This window comes from Mchenga conophoros, linkage group LG7 (assembly GCF_057382185.1).
Source record: "Mchenga conophoros isolate Kocher_MC1m ecotype Shallow Benthic linkage group LG7, M_conophoros_male_GT1.1, whole genome shotgun sequence".
Classification (NCBI taxonomy): Eukaryota; Metazoa; Chordata; class Actinopteri; order Cichliformes; family Cichlidae; genus Mchenga; species Mchenga conophoros.
The window spans coordinates 42,714,894-42,731,471 of NC_140532.1; the positions used below are offsets into that span (position 1 = coordinate 42,714,894).

Consider the following 16,578-nt stretch of genomic DNA (forward strand, 5'->3'; position numbering starts at 1 on the left):
TGACTGTGAATTATTTCAGCTACTCGATCATGTGGGCGGAGTGTGCAATTATTGAGCGGCACTTGAAAAGACGCCCAGGTTTGGAGGTTATGCACTAACTGATATCTGCTCTCCATCTTGCTAATGTTCTTAAGCGTGTTGTAATGGTCTCTGCTGCACATTTCAATATAGGTCTGCTGGCAGAGACAGGCAGCTTTATTGGGGTGTGATGGTTACTTTCACTTAGCCACCACAGAAACTGCACGGCACATTGTACTCACTCAATCTTGGCATGTAATAAGCATGTCATAAGCATTTTTATGTAACCTCTAATTATATGACTCTATAGGGACCTATAAGTTGGAACAACTGGTTAAGAAAAAGGATGGATGTCATCCTCAAAAGTTGTTTGTAGTTGGATTTTTTATGGTTATTATTTTTAAAAAGCTCATAAGAGTAATTCTGGGGCGTTTAAGCTGTTAGAATAGATCCAAGTGGGAACAGTAATCACAGAGAAATAGCATAAAATGTTTTGCTAGAGGTGGCACGGTGGTGCACTGATTGGAACTGTCACCTCACAGCATGAACGTTTTGCATGTTCTCCCTGTACCTGTGTGGGTTCTCTCTGGGTACTCCATCTCCCTCCCACAGTCCAAAGACGTGCACATTAGGTTGTTTCTTAGTTGGCCATAGGTGTAAATTTGGGTATGGGTGATTGTCTGCCTGTCTACCTGCTACCCTGAATTGGATGGATGGATGGATGGAATATGGTCCTGGAATATGCATGTAGCCCTGAAGGATTTTACTGCTTGTTTTGTGAGCTGACCAGAGGGGTTTGCCAGAGTGTCATCGATGGTATCTGCCACCCTTTAGCTTTGCTCCTGGGCAGATGATTATACAGTGTATACACTTTTTTTTTCATGTGAAGTACAGTGGAGGGGTAACCTACTTAATCCCTCTTTATCCAAACACGTTTAGGTCCTGTTATGCTTTACCCATGAGTGGCTAAGATAGACACTGAAGGTAACTGCAAAAAAACAAAAACAAATGGCTACACACACCCCCGGGCCTCGGACCGGTACCGGTCCGTGAGTTGTTTGGTACCGGGCCACGAGAGTTGAGGCTCAGGTGTGAAATGTATGGTGTTCAGGGTTTTTATCGGTTTTCAGCGTTATTTTGTTATCGTTTTTATCGTTTTTATCGTTAACTTGGTTTTCCTGGGTCTTTTCACGTGTGTTATGAATAAATCTTCTTTTTTTTGGTACCGGTACTAGTTTTATTTTGTTGTATTTATCCGCGACACCTTAAAGGCCGGTCCGTGAAAATAATGTCGGGCATAAACCGGTCCATGACGCAAAAAAGGTTGGGGACCGCTGACATACTGCATACATATAATCTAGGCCATTGGATACATTAGCTTATTAGCTTAGATTACATTAGTTTATCAATAAATAAAAAATAACTTCAGAAAATGGGTGGTGCAGTGGTTAGAAGGGGGTCTCACAGGAAGATTGGGTGCTGGGTTTGAATCTGCCGGCTAGGTAGGAGCTTTTCTGTCTGTTTTCTCTGTACCTGTGTGGGTTTTCTCCAAGTGCTTTGGCTTCCTTTCACAGGAGAGATGAAACACTGTCTAAAAACATGCATGCTAGGTAAACTGGTGATTCTAAATTGCCCTGTGATGGACTCACAGTGACCCTGACGTAAACAAGCGATTAAGAAAATGGATGGGCTCCGACAACAGTTCCAGATTTTTCTTTAAAAGTTTATTAGATATGTGTCCTCACAGTGCCAAATCAAATACTAAGAGCGACTGACCAGAACACTTTGGCCTGGAGGGCTTTGCCACACAGAAAAAAAAAATAACTACATTTCGGAGGTGACCCAGTGAGTGTAATGGTCTCGGTCTGGCTACCAATATAAGAATTGTCTGGCTCTGCCACTGGCAATGAGGCCAGCAATGATGGTGACAAGTTTCACCCTCACCTCAAAATTACAGCTAATAATTTAACCTCCTGGGTACAGATGACCTCCACTAGCCTTCATTCTGTCTTGAGAAAAGTTTTGTTTTCTTGTTTTGTGTAAATGTAGCAGCCATTATTTCCCCCGCAAAAATGTTTCTGCTTGATTATTGTGTGAATTTTCTGTGCTGTGTCCTGAGATTACGAGCATAAACACAATTTCCTTTGTGCTTTGCTGTACACGCTTGAGTGGTGTTAATTAACTAGCGTGGCTCATCAGCCACCAGGAGAGCACCTGCTCCCGGGGGCAAATGCAGGAGCAGCAGGACGGGTCATTTTTTTAACAGCTGGCCCAGCTGACCCAGTTTGAGCTGGAGCCAGATGATGAAGTGATGATGAAGTCATTGCTTTTCTAAATTTACATTTTTATCAGCAATTCTACATTTACTGCATCACAGCTTGTATCGATTGGCCAAACACTAAACTATTTCATTTTCAAGCTTTCTCTGTCCCCTGAGGTGACCGCCTAACTGACTGTATGTCAATCACACATAAAATATAGCAGGCAGGATATGTCTCACTTTATCTGGATGTTTTTCCACAAGAAAAAGAACAAAATAAAGAAATTACAGAAACACCAACACACCAATGGAGGGATGAAACACCGTCCAAATATCATTTTGATAAAAGTGTATACTGTAACTGTGAGATTAATCGGCTAAGAATCCAAACAACTACGAATACATTACATCATCTCTGTCTGATGTCTGTGGCCCCGCGACCCAGACAGTTGTTAAATTCACACATTTCGAGACACCACGCTAAGTTCAAATGCAATACCAATGGTCTGTGTGGACGAACTGATCTGTGGAATTAAACAGCGTGTATATATGTAATTGAGTGTGTCCGCCATGTAAAACTGTTCCTGCAGTCGCTGCACTGTGGAGAAGTGATCCTGTTAACAGGCTTGGCTCTCAGCTGATGCATGGCATTGCAGTTCAGGGGGAGAAAAAACGAAAGAGCCTCAAAAGGAGCTGGCTCAAGCGTGCATGGTGTGAGGGAGAGAGAGGGAGTCATTTGGCAGACCTGTCAGGCTGGGCTGTGGCAGCCCTCTGCTGTCACATTCCACTATAGGTCATATTGAATTCAGCTCCCACACAAGCCGGGGGAAATGGCAGGAAGGAAGGATGCAGCCGTTCATTTCTGCAAAGTCCGAAGTTTGCGAAGAAGCGCCGTCACCGCTGCTGATGTGTGGTGTGACAGAATGACAGAGTGGCACTTGGGAGACTTCACCTCAACTTCGCTGGTGTTTGTGGATGAGAAAATTAGCAATGCGTGAAGACACACTGTCGTATTAGTAGTCTGAGCACAAAAGTCTCAGATGGGTGAGTAACAAAGCGAGAATAGCTTGTGTTTTGTTAGTTTTTGCCTTTGGATAAAACTAATGACAGTATTTTTATGTTTATTCTGCCACAGTTACTTTTAAGAGAAAAGCAGAGCTTATATTAAGGTCTGAGCACAAAATAATAATAATAAGAAGAAGATACAAAAGCAGTGAAAGGGAGAAGAGGCCACCTCATAACAACTGCCATGCGTGGTGGTGGACACCTTGCAGTCATTGAGTCGACCGTGAACTCCTCTTATACCAAAGTGTTCTAGAGTCCAAACTGTCTGGAAGCTAAACCTTGGGTCACGCGGCAGGACAATGATCCTGACCACAGCAGAAAAATCTACAACAGAATGGCTGAAAAAGGAAAAGAATCAAAGTGTTGCAAAGTCCCGACCTTAACCTGATTACAATGCTGTCGTAAGAGAGCTGTGTATAAACAAAGCCCACAAATCTCAATGAACCAAAGCTGCAAAGAAGAGTGGGTCAGAATTCTTCCACAATAATAAAGTCGTACAGCAAACAAACTACAAACTACTGAATCATGGATTGTACTTCGTTTTTCACAGTACTGCAGAGGATCCTGTGAAAACGTTGTTTCATATAATCACTGCAGTCGGTTAGTTGGCCATTTTTGTACTGGGCACACTGTGAACTGCCAAAGCTGATCACATGGCACAAAGTGAATGATGCTGTGTTTTTTAGATGGATTTAATATTGTGCCACTGGTGACGCTCATGACATGTCAGCTCTTTAATTCGGCTCAACTCATCCATATCACTGAGTGCTTAGATAATGAGATGAATGTTGTATTTTGTTGAGGGAGACACGAATCCATCAGGTTTCTTAGTAAATCCAGCATGCACAGTACTTGGACCCTACTACACAGAAGCCAACATAAGCAGTGAATGACTTCTGGAACGTGATGCTATAGAAAAGCTTTACATGCAGCCCGCGAATACCAAAGTCTCACTTGGGTCACTCACTTCTAATAGATTGTATTGAATTTCCTTCAGATTCTCAGTTTAATTATGTGGCCTAACCTATTGGCAGGGATTACAAACTCAAGCACAGCTTTGCAGTATGCAGACAAAACTGTTATGCTGATCAAGTGCGTAGTGGTAGCAAAGATGGATTTAAAAAACCAGTGACCTTCACAGCAAAATTGCAAGCTATCCATCTGTGTGAAAGGTTGAAGAGATGAGCGAGACACAGTGCACATCACCTGATGTTAGCTAAGTGAGGAGAGAGCTTGGCAGACGCACCTGTCCTCTGGCATACAGTCAAGGGAGCATCATGTTAGTCATATTGTGTGATACTGTTAATAAACAAAGGTGTGTACAGCTCAGTATTTCCCAGTCAGAAAAGGAAAGAAAGAAAACATACAGATATGGGAGATATGTGCATCTGATATTTATAAGATCACAGCCAGCATGGTACACAATCACAGTTATATCCTTCAACTGGTAGGAATGATGTGGACTAAAGGCCTAAGTGAGACCCTTATCCTAAACCTCTAAAGGTAATGCAAAAAAATCTAAGAAAAAAAACAGGATGTACTTCTGCATTAGAAGCAACTATCTTAAGAAACATCCTACTCAGAAGTCTTTTCTTTAGTCAGAGTGAACACCTGAAAGCCTGTGTGCAGAACCCTAATGTGGGCCAAGAAGAACCAATCAATCATTCTGTGGGAACCACAGAGCATGCTAAAATATTCAAAAAGAGAGCAAATCCCCGGCGAGGCAACACCTGCGATGGTGGCTGGTGGGTTGCGTGCAGAGAGATACATCAGCTGTCTTGTACATCCAATCTTCTCTCTCACAGTAAAAATACACTAAAGGGGGAGACGAGTCAAAACTGAATTAAGTTTTTCCTTTTAAAAAAAAAAAGGCAGCATGAACCCAGCTCCAGCGTGCTGTCAGGGGTGCATCATTATGCAGACCTGTACATCTCTGTGAATGTAGATTGTTTTTTTGGCTCAGGAAAACCACCATGACTAATTAATGATTTCATGCAACAGCACTGTTGCAGAGTGCTGCAGCAGCATTATACAGTAACCGGCTGATATCTAGCCAAAACATGTTATAGGTTTTTCCTAGGAAATGAAAATAAATAAAAAAAAATCTTTTAAATAAAACAAAAAAAACAACAGCATTATTCCTACTATTTCACAATTTTTCTCCACTTCAGCCACCCAAGAGCCATTTTAACAACTTGTTGTTATTTCGTAATAGTGCTATTGACTGCATTTGCTAAGTGAGTGTTGCCATAGATTATTCCACATAAAATAAACGATAGGAATAAAATATGACTTAGTCCTGATGTATTTGTGGAGATGCACGAAATATTAAAATGCTGGTCTTTTTTTTTACGGTCCTCTACTGCCCTCCTCTGGTAGTTACAAATATGCCTCCATCAATCCCAACACAGATTTATCACTCTGTGCGGTCTGGCTCTATCCTACGGAGCCCCTCTGATGACATGGTACAAAAAATAAATAAATTGTGGCCACGAAATATCATTTCGAGGCCACGAAATAGGTATAACGTGCCCACGAAATACTTATTTGTGGCCACGAAATACTATTTCGAGGGCACGAAACAGGTATAACGTGCCCACGAAATACTTATTTGTGGCCAAGAAATACTATTTCGAGGGCACGAAATAGGTATGTGCGCACGAAATGCTAATTTGTGGGCACGAATTGGGTATAACGTGGCAACGAATTACGCATTTGTGGCCACGAAATAGATAACGTGCGCACATCTTATTGATAGAATTCCTGGACAGCTGCGTAGAGACACAAGCATAAAAGTAGGCTAAATACACCATGGACAGAGACAGTCTGATTGAGTTTTATTTCAGGCTGGGAATGAGCTACAAATGCATTTTGAAAAGCCTGGCAATGCAAGTGTTGTGCCAAAAAGTGATTGTCTGCCAAAAAGTGATTTCCAGTGTTTCTGTGTATTTTTTATGTGTAATATCTTTATGTATGTTCGTAAATAGACTTCGGTGAACAGGGGATACAAAGGGGTTACATAAAGAATTAAAAAATTATCTGTTTTTTAAGTATCTTTACAACTTGTACTTACATTATAACCATATCTGGTCCTTTATCCCCACTTAAAATATTTTTACAGAACTATTGTAATATTTGCTGCCATTTCTGCTGTGCTCTTGGCCAACTTACTCTTACAAAATACATTTTTAATGTTAATGAGATTTTTTTTTTACTGCATAAATAAAGGTTATATAAAAGTCGCTGCCAAAAACTGATTGCGGCTTGTATCTTGCTACACGAATGTTGTTTGTGGCTCAAGATGACTTTATGTCATCCATAAGGGATGCATTTGACATATGTTTAACATATTATAGCCCAACAAGTTACTTATAGCACTTTAAATATGAGCAATCGCTTTTTGGCAAATACCGGAAATCAGTTTTTGGCAGACAATCACTTTTTGGCACAACACAAGGAACCATCATTACGGAGAGACATTTAAACCGGATATTGAGAGCCAAGTCGCTTTACAGACGTAAGTACGACCTGGACGCCGGGATATATTTTATTGTGAACCAACTGCAAGGGCCTGGGAAGGATCACGGTTATCGGTGGATGTTTACAAAGTGCAAACAACACGGCATTGCGATCAGGAAAGAAGACGTCAGGATCCTCATCTCTTTACTGGACCCAGTAGGTTCCCAGGTTCGCCAGACGTCTCAGAAGGAGGCAATATTTTGCTCAGGGGCCTAACTTTGTGTGGCACATAGACTCTTATGACAAACTAAAGCCATATGGGATATGTATTAATGGATGCATCGACGGTTTCTCACGCAACATCATTTGGCTGCGGGCCGCACACACTAACAGTGACCCAAAGGTTATCGAAGGTTACTTTGTGGAAGCAGTGGAGAGTCGTGGGGGTTTCCCCAGGCTCGTACGAACTGACATGGGCACTGAGAACGTGTTGGTCAGAGACCTCCAGCGTTATTTACGGAGAAATGACGGGGATGATAGAGCAGGAGACAGAAGCTACGTCACAGGAGCAAGTACCGCAAACCAGAGAATTGAGAGCTGGTGGGGAGTGATGAGAAAAGAAGGAGTCGAGTCATGGATCAAGCTTCTAGGAGAACTGAAGGACGAAGGATTCTTCTTTGGGGATTTCATTGACAAAGCTCTGTCACAGTTCTGCTTCATGCCAATCATTCAGGTAAATGACCCATATTATGATAACCAGTGGTGGTAATTAATTACATTAAATTAAGCTGTTTTAGCAGTAAGGGTAACAAAATAATTGTTTACATAGTTAAAACGACGTTACCTTTACCGTACGGTAAATGCAATGTATTCCTAACGTTGTTGAAGGTCAACTGCGCTCTGTATGTGCGTAATGGAGGCTGAAGCATCAACCCAGCCAAAGTTTTTAAATCAGGGAACACTTTGCCAATTGAACTGATCAGAAGTCAGCACGACTTAAATGTTGTTTTTTTCTGATCGGAGGACATTATCCTTGTCTGCACTCATTCTGCATCAGCAGTTATGCTGCAGCTACCGATCTGTCACTGCCAGTCTGTCAAAAGCAGTCAGGCTTCACGCATCAGTAACTCTTCAGCGCTCTATCATTGGTACGTTCAGGTCTGAGATGATATTGGATCCCCTCATGGGATTGAAAAATATTGATTTTGTCACCTGTATTATGCGCATAAAGTTGAAAAGCTTTGCGCATCCGCACCAAGATTAGTATTAGTATTAGTATAAAGCCCAGATCCCACAACTCAGTGGTTTGCCTGGTGTGGTTCTTTCTTTTCTTTTTTTGCCATCACTCCCTCTTCCTTTGGTTTTCATTAAACTGCATCCAAACATTGCTGCTTTTCAATTCATTTAAGGATGCACCACACTTATTTTCGACCATTTTAAAAATGCCTTGTATTACAGCTCTGACCTAATTCTTGTTTCTTCATCAGGAGGTATTGAATGACATCCAGAGTGTTTGGAATGCTCACCGTATAAGGCCCTCAAAGAATAACAACGTGCCCTGTGGGATACCTGATGTCATGTACATGGCCCCTCACCTTTGGGGTGCAGAAGACTGTCTCGTTCCACTGACAGAAGATTTGACCTTGTGTAAAAATAGCTGCACTTTTGTTAGTTCAGTCCCATGTGATGTGCAAGTATTTGATTTGTGCACAATAATAATGGAGGAATCAAGCTTGGAATTCCCATCTACCATGTCCCAGGCCCTTGATTTATATTTTCATCTCAGGGATACAGTTCGTTCACAGTTATTTGAGGCTACTTAAATGGACACAAACATACAAATGTAGTACATTTTGTACTTCAGTACGTATTCCTACAGCTTAATGTACTTATTATTAAGTAATTATTTTTCTCCAGTGTGTAGTTATCTTGTCTTTGTATCAAAATTATCAGAAAAGACTGTATAACATAATTTTCATTTTGTCCATGTCAGTAAATTAACTCATCATGAAGTGTTGCTTGCTCTTGGTAGCTACAAAGCGTGGAGTATTAAACTAAAATATGATACAGGTTAGAAAAAAAAATCCTTTTGGGATTGAGTTAAACTTATCACACTGTTAAAGCATCAAAAGTTGTTCATAATAGTTTTTGGTACCAAAAATGTGTTAATTTCTAACAAAAACAAGAGCACCTTGGATAACAACCACATAGACTGGCAATATATCTAATGTTGTGATCAATTAGACAAGAAGACCAAGTAGGCTAAAGTGTAGAATCATAGTTGTGTCACCAATGCTCCAAATGTTTCTTGAGCCTATAATTTTGTTATTGTGGAATAGATTAAAGCAATCCCATGTTTGATAAAGAACGGCTTTTTTTCTTAAAAATCACAGCACGTGTATGACATTATAGAATGAGTAGTTAAATAACTTTCAGCTGTGTCATTAGACATGTTCATGTTTAAAGATGTATAGAATGTAACAGAGAGGACAAAGTTTTGTACCAATGAGAATGGTTTACTGGTGTCTTTCAAAATACACCATACTCAAAAACAGGTTGTATTTTGCATATAATAACAGGATAAAATAACAGTTATTTCTAAAATGTTATACAAACCTCTTTACAATGTAACCAATCTCTGTAATTGACAACTTTTCTTCTAAACCCATTAGGAACATAAAGGTTCACATTCTTGTTTCTATTAAGATTTCTGCAAACATCTGAAATACTTTAATATAGAACATGCTTAATCAGTTGGAATATGGTATTTGTAATGGTGTTGTACTTATGTTTGTATATACAGTAGAAAGCACTCAGCTATCTTCCAGTTTGTAGAACTGTTACTGTATGCTATATTGGAAATATTTGTTACTCTTCCTGTAGTAAAAAAGTATTAGAATGTTAAAATTAGTAATTTATTTTGGCACTAGCCAAAAACACAGTAACAATGTGTGCAGCAGGAACAGATGCACTTCTATGTTTAGTGTACGGATTCCTACCAGGTGAAGCACTGAAAATGTTATTTAAATATGTGTATGTATTTTCAACTGGTGTTGTTTTGTGGTCTCATTCCCCAACCAATTTGTTGCCTTATTTTGTCCCCAACACTCACTGCTGCTTCTGCAAAATCAGAGTGCTAAGTGCTGTCTACTACAGGTAACTCCACTTTAAAAAACCTGAACATTCCCTTTAGCTTACTATTTTAATTGGGGGGAGAAACTAAGAAAGCACTTACTGACCAGATGAAAAAAAAGGCTGCACGTGAAAAAGGCACAACGGGCTACACTGTTAAGAGAACTTAACCACCCAGTCTATTGAACATTCACATTCATTCCTTCATGTTACTGTTAACTACACCCGTGTTTCTATGAACTGTTAGGGTGGAAAACCTAAAACGTGTAGGGCAGAGTGCCTTGAGGACCAAGGTTGGGTAACACTGACCTACACCACATCCATCACCCACATAGAGCTTGCGAGAATGCTGTTAAATTCACTGCGAAAGTCTGGATAGCTGTGATAACCAAGGGGCAGCTTTAGTACACATCCACATGTGTGGGATTGTGGTCTGCGGAGGAAATCTGTAGTTTCTATGAACTCAATTAGTATGGCTTTATCCAACAGATTGGATCCTGTACAGAACCGCAGGAAAAGCTGAAGATAATTGAAATCAATTTCTCCAATGTACCTTTTCAGGTAACGAGAAACTGTTGACTGGGCAGCTGTCATCTCCTCTGGAAAGATTAGAAGCTCCTTCACTGTTTTTACAGTCGTTTTTTTTTCTGCTATGAAATGATGCAGTCCTTCTGGTGGGAGTAAACCAGCTACAGAACCCACAACGGGACGCCAGCACTTGATTACAAACATTGGGGCCTGAATAAGTACTTTGTGTCCTATCTGTGCCAAAACAGGGAGCAGTGTGTCCTTGGTAGGAACCTGCTTGCACTCATGTGCATCAAGTACTTCCAGCAATTCATCTGTATCCACTGAATTGAAGTCATCCAAAGCCTTCAGGAGAACAGATCGCTCTTCTTGTGAGACGTACAAAAGAAAGGAATCTTTTAAACTACTGGTTGTTGAGCCGTACAATATCTCCTCCAGAAAGGGTATTGCAAGCTTCACTGGGAAGTAACCAGCTTGCTTCCACCCTACAACAAACACTCTAGCTATAGCCTGCCATTCTTCACACTGAAAGTCATGCCGAATGAATGGGACTTTCACCTCAACTCCCAATGTGCAGCTGTCATAGAAATCCATCCAAAATTCTGTCAGGCAGTCCCGCAAAACACCACTTCCTTCCCCCTGTTCAAGCTCTCCATTTGGTAACAACATTTTGATATTGACCTCAGATGAAATAATGTTTGAGTCCTTAAAGGCACTGATCAAATCAGTAAGACAATGACCTCTTCTAACAGTTAGTATTACGGGACAAGATCGTGGTTCAGGGGGTGCTTGGTCAGGAATATTGGCCTCTCCTGTCAGCCCCGGTGAGAGAGACAATGTGTGATGAGGTGGATCAGACTCTTTTTCTGTAAACAGTGTTTCAGGGTTTAGTTCAACCACACTAATATCCACCCTGTTATCCCCACTAATAATAACAACTGCATCAGAATCTTCACTTTCACCTACATTTGGCAGACCATCCCATGGTAATGTGTCATTCAGTTCAAAATATCCACTTGTGGAAGCTCCATCATTAATTACAAAGTTTGATGGTTCTGAATTTATGTTTTCCACCAACAGATCATCAGCGGCCTGATTAGGTTCATTGCCAGTGAGATCTACCACAGAGGGCTGGGTTATTGCATGATTGGCCTCTACGTCTTGGGGCTGCTGTTGTGTTTTCTTTCTGGTACACAGATAAAGTCGCAGAATTTTGACTTTACTTTGCTTATACAACTCATCAACTGTACTGGAAGCATCCACATGCATCTGTGAGCTCTCAATATGAGTTGAATAGTGTGAAAGACTTTTGGTTTTTTTTGAGGTGCCATTGGGGAAAAACAGATTTTCAGCCATAAGTTTGATATTTGACACTGTTTCATTTTTATCTACAGATAAATGCCTTGTTCCACCACCACTTACAGACTTCACCTGTTTGAACCCACCCTTCGACTCATCAAAATCCATCCAGCCAACCTCAATTCGTCTAACTGTTCGTTTTGCATTTGTATTTTCTGCCCACTGAGACAATTTCTTTTTAGGAGGCATTCCCTCAGCTCCTGTCAGTCTTTGTCGTAGCCTTGAGAGTATAGATTCTTTCCTGGATGGTGACGTCCGTGACAGTGTTGCTTGTCTGCAGAAGGCCACAGTGGAGACTCTATCGCCAACTTTGGGGATGTACTTTGCCAGGTCACTGTCTGTCATTAAGGGAATGACAGTTTCATCAATCTGAAAAATATAAATAACAAATTAATAAAATTGTCAATATTAAAAAAACAATGAATACATACAACTGCATATTTTAGAGTTGTTTTTTGCTATCTACTTTTGATAACAGATACTTTTGGTAATGTGGTACACATTTGTCCAACATAAGATGAACAAAAATTGCTTTTAAAATTACTCTTTAAACATATCACGTCATTAATTAATGTCACTGATTAAACACAAATATGAAATTCAATAAATTCTTTTAGAATGTGCATAGTAAATTGTGGATTGCGGCTTTCCGTTCAAAAACAAACACACAGACACACACGCACGCACACAGCAAAAGCTGCAGTGGCTTACATTCTCATCTTCAAGTTTCTTGATCACATCTTCTTCAACTTTGCACTCTGTTAAGAATTCTCGCAGCCGAGTATCCATAGCTGACCTCTAAACCACATGAAAATAAAATTAGTATTTTTACACTCAGTTATAAATTTTATGTAGCAGATTTTTACATGATAGCCTACCTATAAAATCACTTTATCTATGGCAAATCAGAATTTGATAGTGATTGTTTTATTACTTAGATATTATCTATGGTAATGAGGAATGGAGCGATTGTCTACTTGGAGTTTAAGTAGTTCAGCATGAGCAATGACAACCTGCATCAATACAAAATCATTCCGATCACTGTATGCTTTATTAGTTCCCTTGGCAACGTGATAACCGCAGTGAGCTACTGTAACTGCAAGGCTTCATCCGATAATGCGTTGAAAGCTACGGCTCATTTAGCATGTATTACCTTAACAAGTGTGACTCACATGATGCTACTTTCAAAGGAGATGTTCAGCAAAAAAAAAGGCAATTTTAAGATGCTTTCCATCTAAAACTGTTATTATTGTCCAGACCAGATTAGTTGCACCAGCTAGTATGGTGATGTGGCCAGGGTAAAAGAGAGACACCTTAGTGACACAGAGAACTAAGGTTTTATGTTGAACATACCTCATTTATTAGTAGCCTTCAGCCTTGCTCTACTTTGAAAGTGTGCTGCGGGGCCGCCGCACGTCCTACAGTTAAAAATGAGTTTACGGCTACATATTAGCACAACAAAACAACGTGTACTAACAACATGAGGATACAACATTTGAAACGTCAGCAGATACCATTTAGAACATAGTAACAATATAGGTCTGAATAAATAACTGCCGAATTGCGGGATAACAATATGAAATAAATATAAAATATAATACACTCACCTTAAGGACATCACCAACAGCAAGGACTCCGTACTATGGCTGACGCAGGTTCTAGTGAATGTGCCCTGGGATAATATATATATATATATCATCAAGTGTTTCGTGGCCACAAATAAGTATTTCGTGGGCACGTTATACCTGTTTCGTGGCCACAAATAAGTATTTCGTGGGCACGTTATACCTATTTCGTGGCCACAAATAAGTATTTCGTGGGCACGTTATACCTATTTCGTGGCCACAAATAAGTATTTCGTGGGCACGTTATACCTATTTCGTGGCCTCGAAATGATATTTCGTGGCCACAATTTATTTATTTTTTGTACCATGTCATCAGAGGGGTTACTATCCATTTTTTGATCTTGGCTGACACTGGGTGACCCAGAGTGCTGACCGGTTGCCAGTCCATCACAAACAGAAAAAGAGACTAACTATTCAACCTCACATCCACACCTAGGGTTGATGTGTAATAAGATAAGAAAAACTATGATTATTTTTTTATTATTTATTTTTTTGAAGTTTTTTTTTGTTTAGATGTTTAAATGGTCTCCCTGTGCCTGTGTGGGTACTCTCTGGGTCCTCCCAGAGTCCAAAGACATGTGTGTGAGGATAGCTGATGGCTCTGAATTGACCACAGCTGTGAATGCAAGTGTGAATGATTCTCTGTGTCTCTGTGTTAGCCCCATGAAAGACTGGCAACCTGTCCAGTTGTCATGGACCCGGGCCATGTGGGCCCGGTATTCTCAGTTTTTGTATGTTTTGTATTTCATCCCCTAGTCATGCCTTGGTTCCTAGGTTCTTCTGTTAAGATGTTCCTTATTTGGTTACCTCCTGTGTGCCCCTGTGTAACTGTGAGCCCTCGTGTTTTATTCCATGTCTTCCTCAGCCCGTTATGTCTGTGTTTTCCCCGTGCTCTCTCTCCTCCTGTTTGAACCTCTGTACTTCCTGTTTGACTCTGCCTGTCTCCCGTCAGTGTTATGTTCACCCCGCCCTGTCTCGTTATGGTTATCTGTGTCAGCTGTGTTCCCCGTGTGTTCCCACTTTCCTCGTTAACCCTCTGTGTATTTCTGTCTGCGTCTCCCTCTGTTCGGCGTCGCGTTCTCCCTCATGTTGTGTGGATCTTCCTGTGTCTACCTGCGAGTGTTAGTTTACTTTTCCCCAGTTTAGTTTTGTATTTCCTGTGTTCTGCCGTGCCAGCATTAAAGCTGTGTTTCTCGAGTTCATCCCCGTGTCTGTGAGTTTTGCATTTGGGTCCTCCTCCTGCTTGCCACACAGCGATCCATGACACCAGTGCTTCACCCACACTTTGCCCCATGACAGTTTGAATCAGATGTTAAAGTGTAATGGACAGTACAGGGCCTTTATTGTGCTGTAAGTGAAAACTATTATCCTGTTAACACAATGTCTTTTGGACAGATGTGGACAAAGCGGAGATATTTGGTCACAATGCTCAGCGTCATATTTGGAGAAAACCAACAAATGTTTCATATCACCTGTCGGGCATGGTGGAGGAGGGGGTGATGATTTGGGCTTGTTTTGCAGCCACAGGGTCTGAGCACCCTGCAATCACTGACTCAACCATGAACTCTTATATATACCAAATTATTCTAGAGTCAAATGTGAGGCTGTCAGCCTGACAGCTAAAGCCAAAGCACAGCAGCAAATCTACAACAGAAAAGAGCCAAAATGACTCTTGCTGTAATGCAGTGACCCAGTCAAAGTCCAGACCTCAATCTGATTAAAATTCTGTACTGGCATTAAGACAGCTGTGCATAAGCAAATGCCCACAAATCTCAATGAACCAAAGGAAAATTGTAAAGATGCGTGGGGCAAAATTCCTCCAGGGGAATATGAGAGTGTATTAAAGTCATATGTAAACAGTTGCTTCAAGTTATTGCAGCTAAAGTTGCTTTTACAAGCTACTGAAGCATGGGCCTGCATAGAGCCCTGTGAAAGCTGCCTTTTTCATATTACTTTAAAGTATTGGTCACCGTCCTTTGTGTCCTCTAGATCATTCTCTAGAAACCTCATATTTCATTTTGTACTTTTTGCATTTATTTCTTATGATTTCAATATTTTTTGGTCTTTTATTTGGCCTGAAGGCAAAATCACTGCTGAAAGGTATATACAGGTTTTAAAACAGTGTATGCTTCCATCCAGATAATGTCTTTTTCATGGAAGTCATTGCAAATTTCACCTTAGACGAAGTGTCATCTCACATTTGCCAAAAACATCTCAATGATCCCCAAGATTTTTGGGAAAATATTCTGTGCTCTTACAAGATAAAGGTTGAAGTATTTGAAGGTTTGAGTCCTGTTAGTGTTTTATAAACAGAACATCATACTAACAGTCACACATGGCGGTGGTAGTGTGAGGATCTGGAGCTCCGTTGCTGCTCCAGGACCTGGACAATTTGCTGTAATTGATGGAACCATGAATTCTGCTCTCTCTCAGTTCTTTGTCTCAATTTTTTTTGCCCTGAAGCTCAAGAGGACTTGGGTAATGCAACAGGACAATGATACAAAAAACACCAGCAAGTCCACGTCTGAATGGCTCAGGAAAAACAATGGAAGGGTTTGGAGTGGTCAAGTAAAGGTCTGAAATCAAATTGAGATGCATGACCTTAAACAGGCCGTTCATGTTCAAAAACCCTCCAATGTGGTTGAATTCAAACAATTTTGCAAAGATGAGTGACACAAAATTTCTCCACAGCGATGTGAGCCCCTCGTCATCAGTTATTTTAAACACTTGATTGCAGGTGATGCTACCAAGGGTGGCACAATCAGTTATTAAGTTTAGGGGGCATTTACTTTTTATTTTTATCTGAAAAATGTAAATGTTACACAGTTTCCATGGTATTGGAGGATTCTAGCTGCTCAACAGTCCTGGGTTATCATTGTCCAGTATTTAGCTTCATGCACTAAATATGTACCCTTCTATTACGAAGCCATGCTGTTGTAATGAATGCAGTATGTGCAGCATTCAGACGGATGCTGCATACGTCCCCTCGGCCTGTTTTTTTTTTTTTTTTAATTTTTAAAAATATTTCAAAATGATTTAATTTTGGTCTTAAAACTTATAAAATTTCTCACTTTAAACATTGGACATGTTTCATCATGATCTAATGAAGAAAAAACATGGGTTTGTGATATT

The 16,578-nt window shown here is 40.5% G+C and overlaps 2 protein-coding genes across 2 annotated transcripts; one reads left to right on the forward strand and one right to left on the reverse strand.

The window, feature by feature from the left end:
- Positions 1-5,730: 5,730 nt before the first annotated feature.
- On the forward strand, positions 5,731-8,862 carry LOC146570735 (uncharacterized). Its single transcript, XM_085279502.1, has 3 exons — positions 5,731-5,808; positions 7,023-7,535; positions 8,290-8,862. The coding sequence occupies exons 1-3, from the start codon at positions 5,731-5,733 to the stop codon at positions 8,623-8,625; spliced, it is 927 nt and encodes a 308-aa protein (XP_085135628.1). The 3' UTR covers positions 8,626-8,862.
- A 1,254-nt stretch (positions 8,863-10,116) lies between these two features.
- LOC146570736 (uncharacterized) lies at positions 10,117-11,410 on the reverse strand. The gene has a single exon (XM_085281228.1). It carries the CDS (start codon positions 11,129-11,131, stop codon positions 10,244-10,246), a length of 888 nt encoding a protein of 295 aa, XP_085137354.1. The 5' UTR covers positions 11,132-11,410; the 3' UTR covers positions 10,117-10,243.
- Positions 11,411-16,578: the final 5,168 nt, after the last annotated feature.

Excerpts from the sequence above, each read along its gene's own strand:
- LOC146570735 (XM_085279502.1), top strand. The coding sequence starts at position 5,731 with ATGCCTCCATCAATCCCAACACAGATTTATCACTCTGTGCGGTCTGGC. Across the intron at positions 5,809-7,022 it reads GGAGCCCCTCTGATGACATG|GTTCCCAGGTTCGCCAGACG; the intron begins GTACAAAAAATA and ends TGGACCCAGTAG. Across the intron at positions 7,536-8,289 it reads GCTTCATGCCAATCATTCAG|GAGGTATTGAATGACATCCA; the intron begins GTAAATGACCCA and ends TTTCTTCATCAG.
- LOC146570736 (XM_085281228.1), bottom strand. The coding sequence starts at position 11,131 with ATGTTGTTACCAAATGGAGAGCTTGAACAGGGGGAAGGAAGTGGTGTT.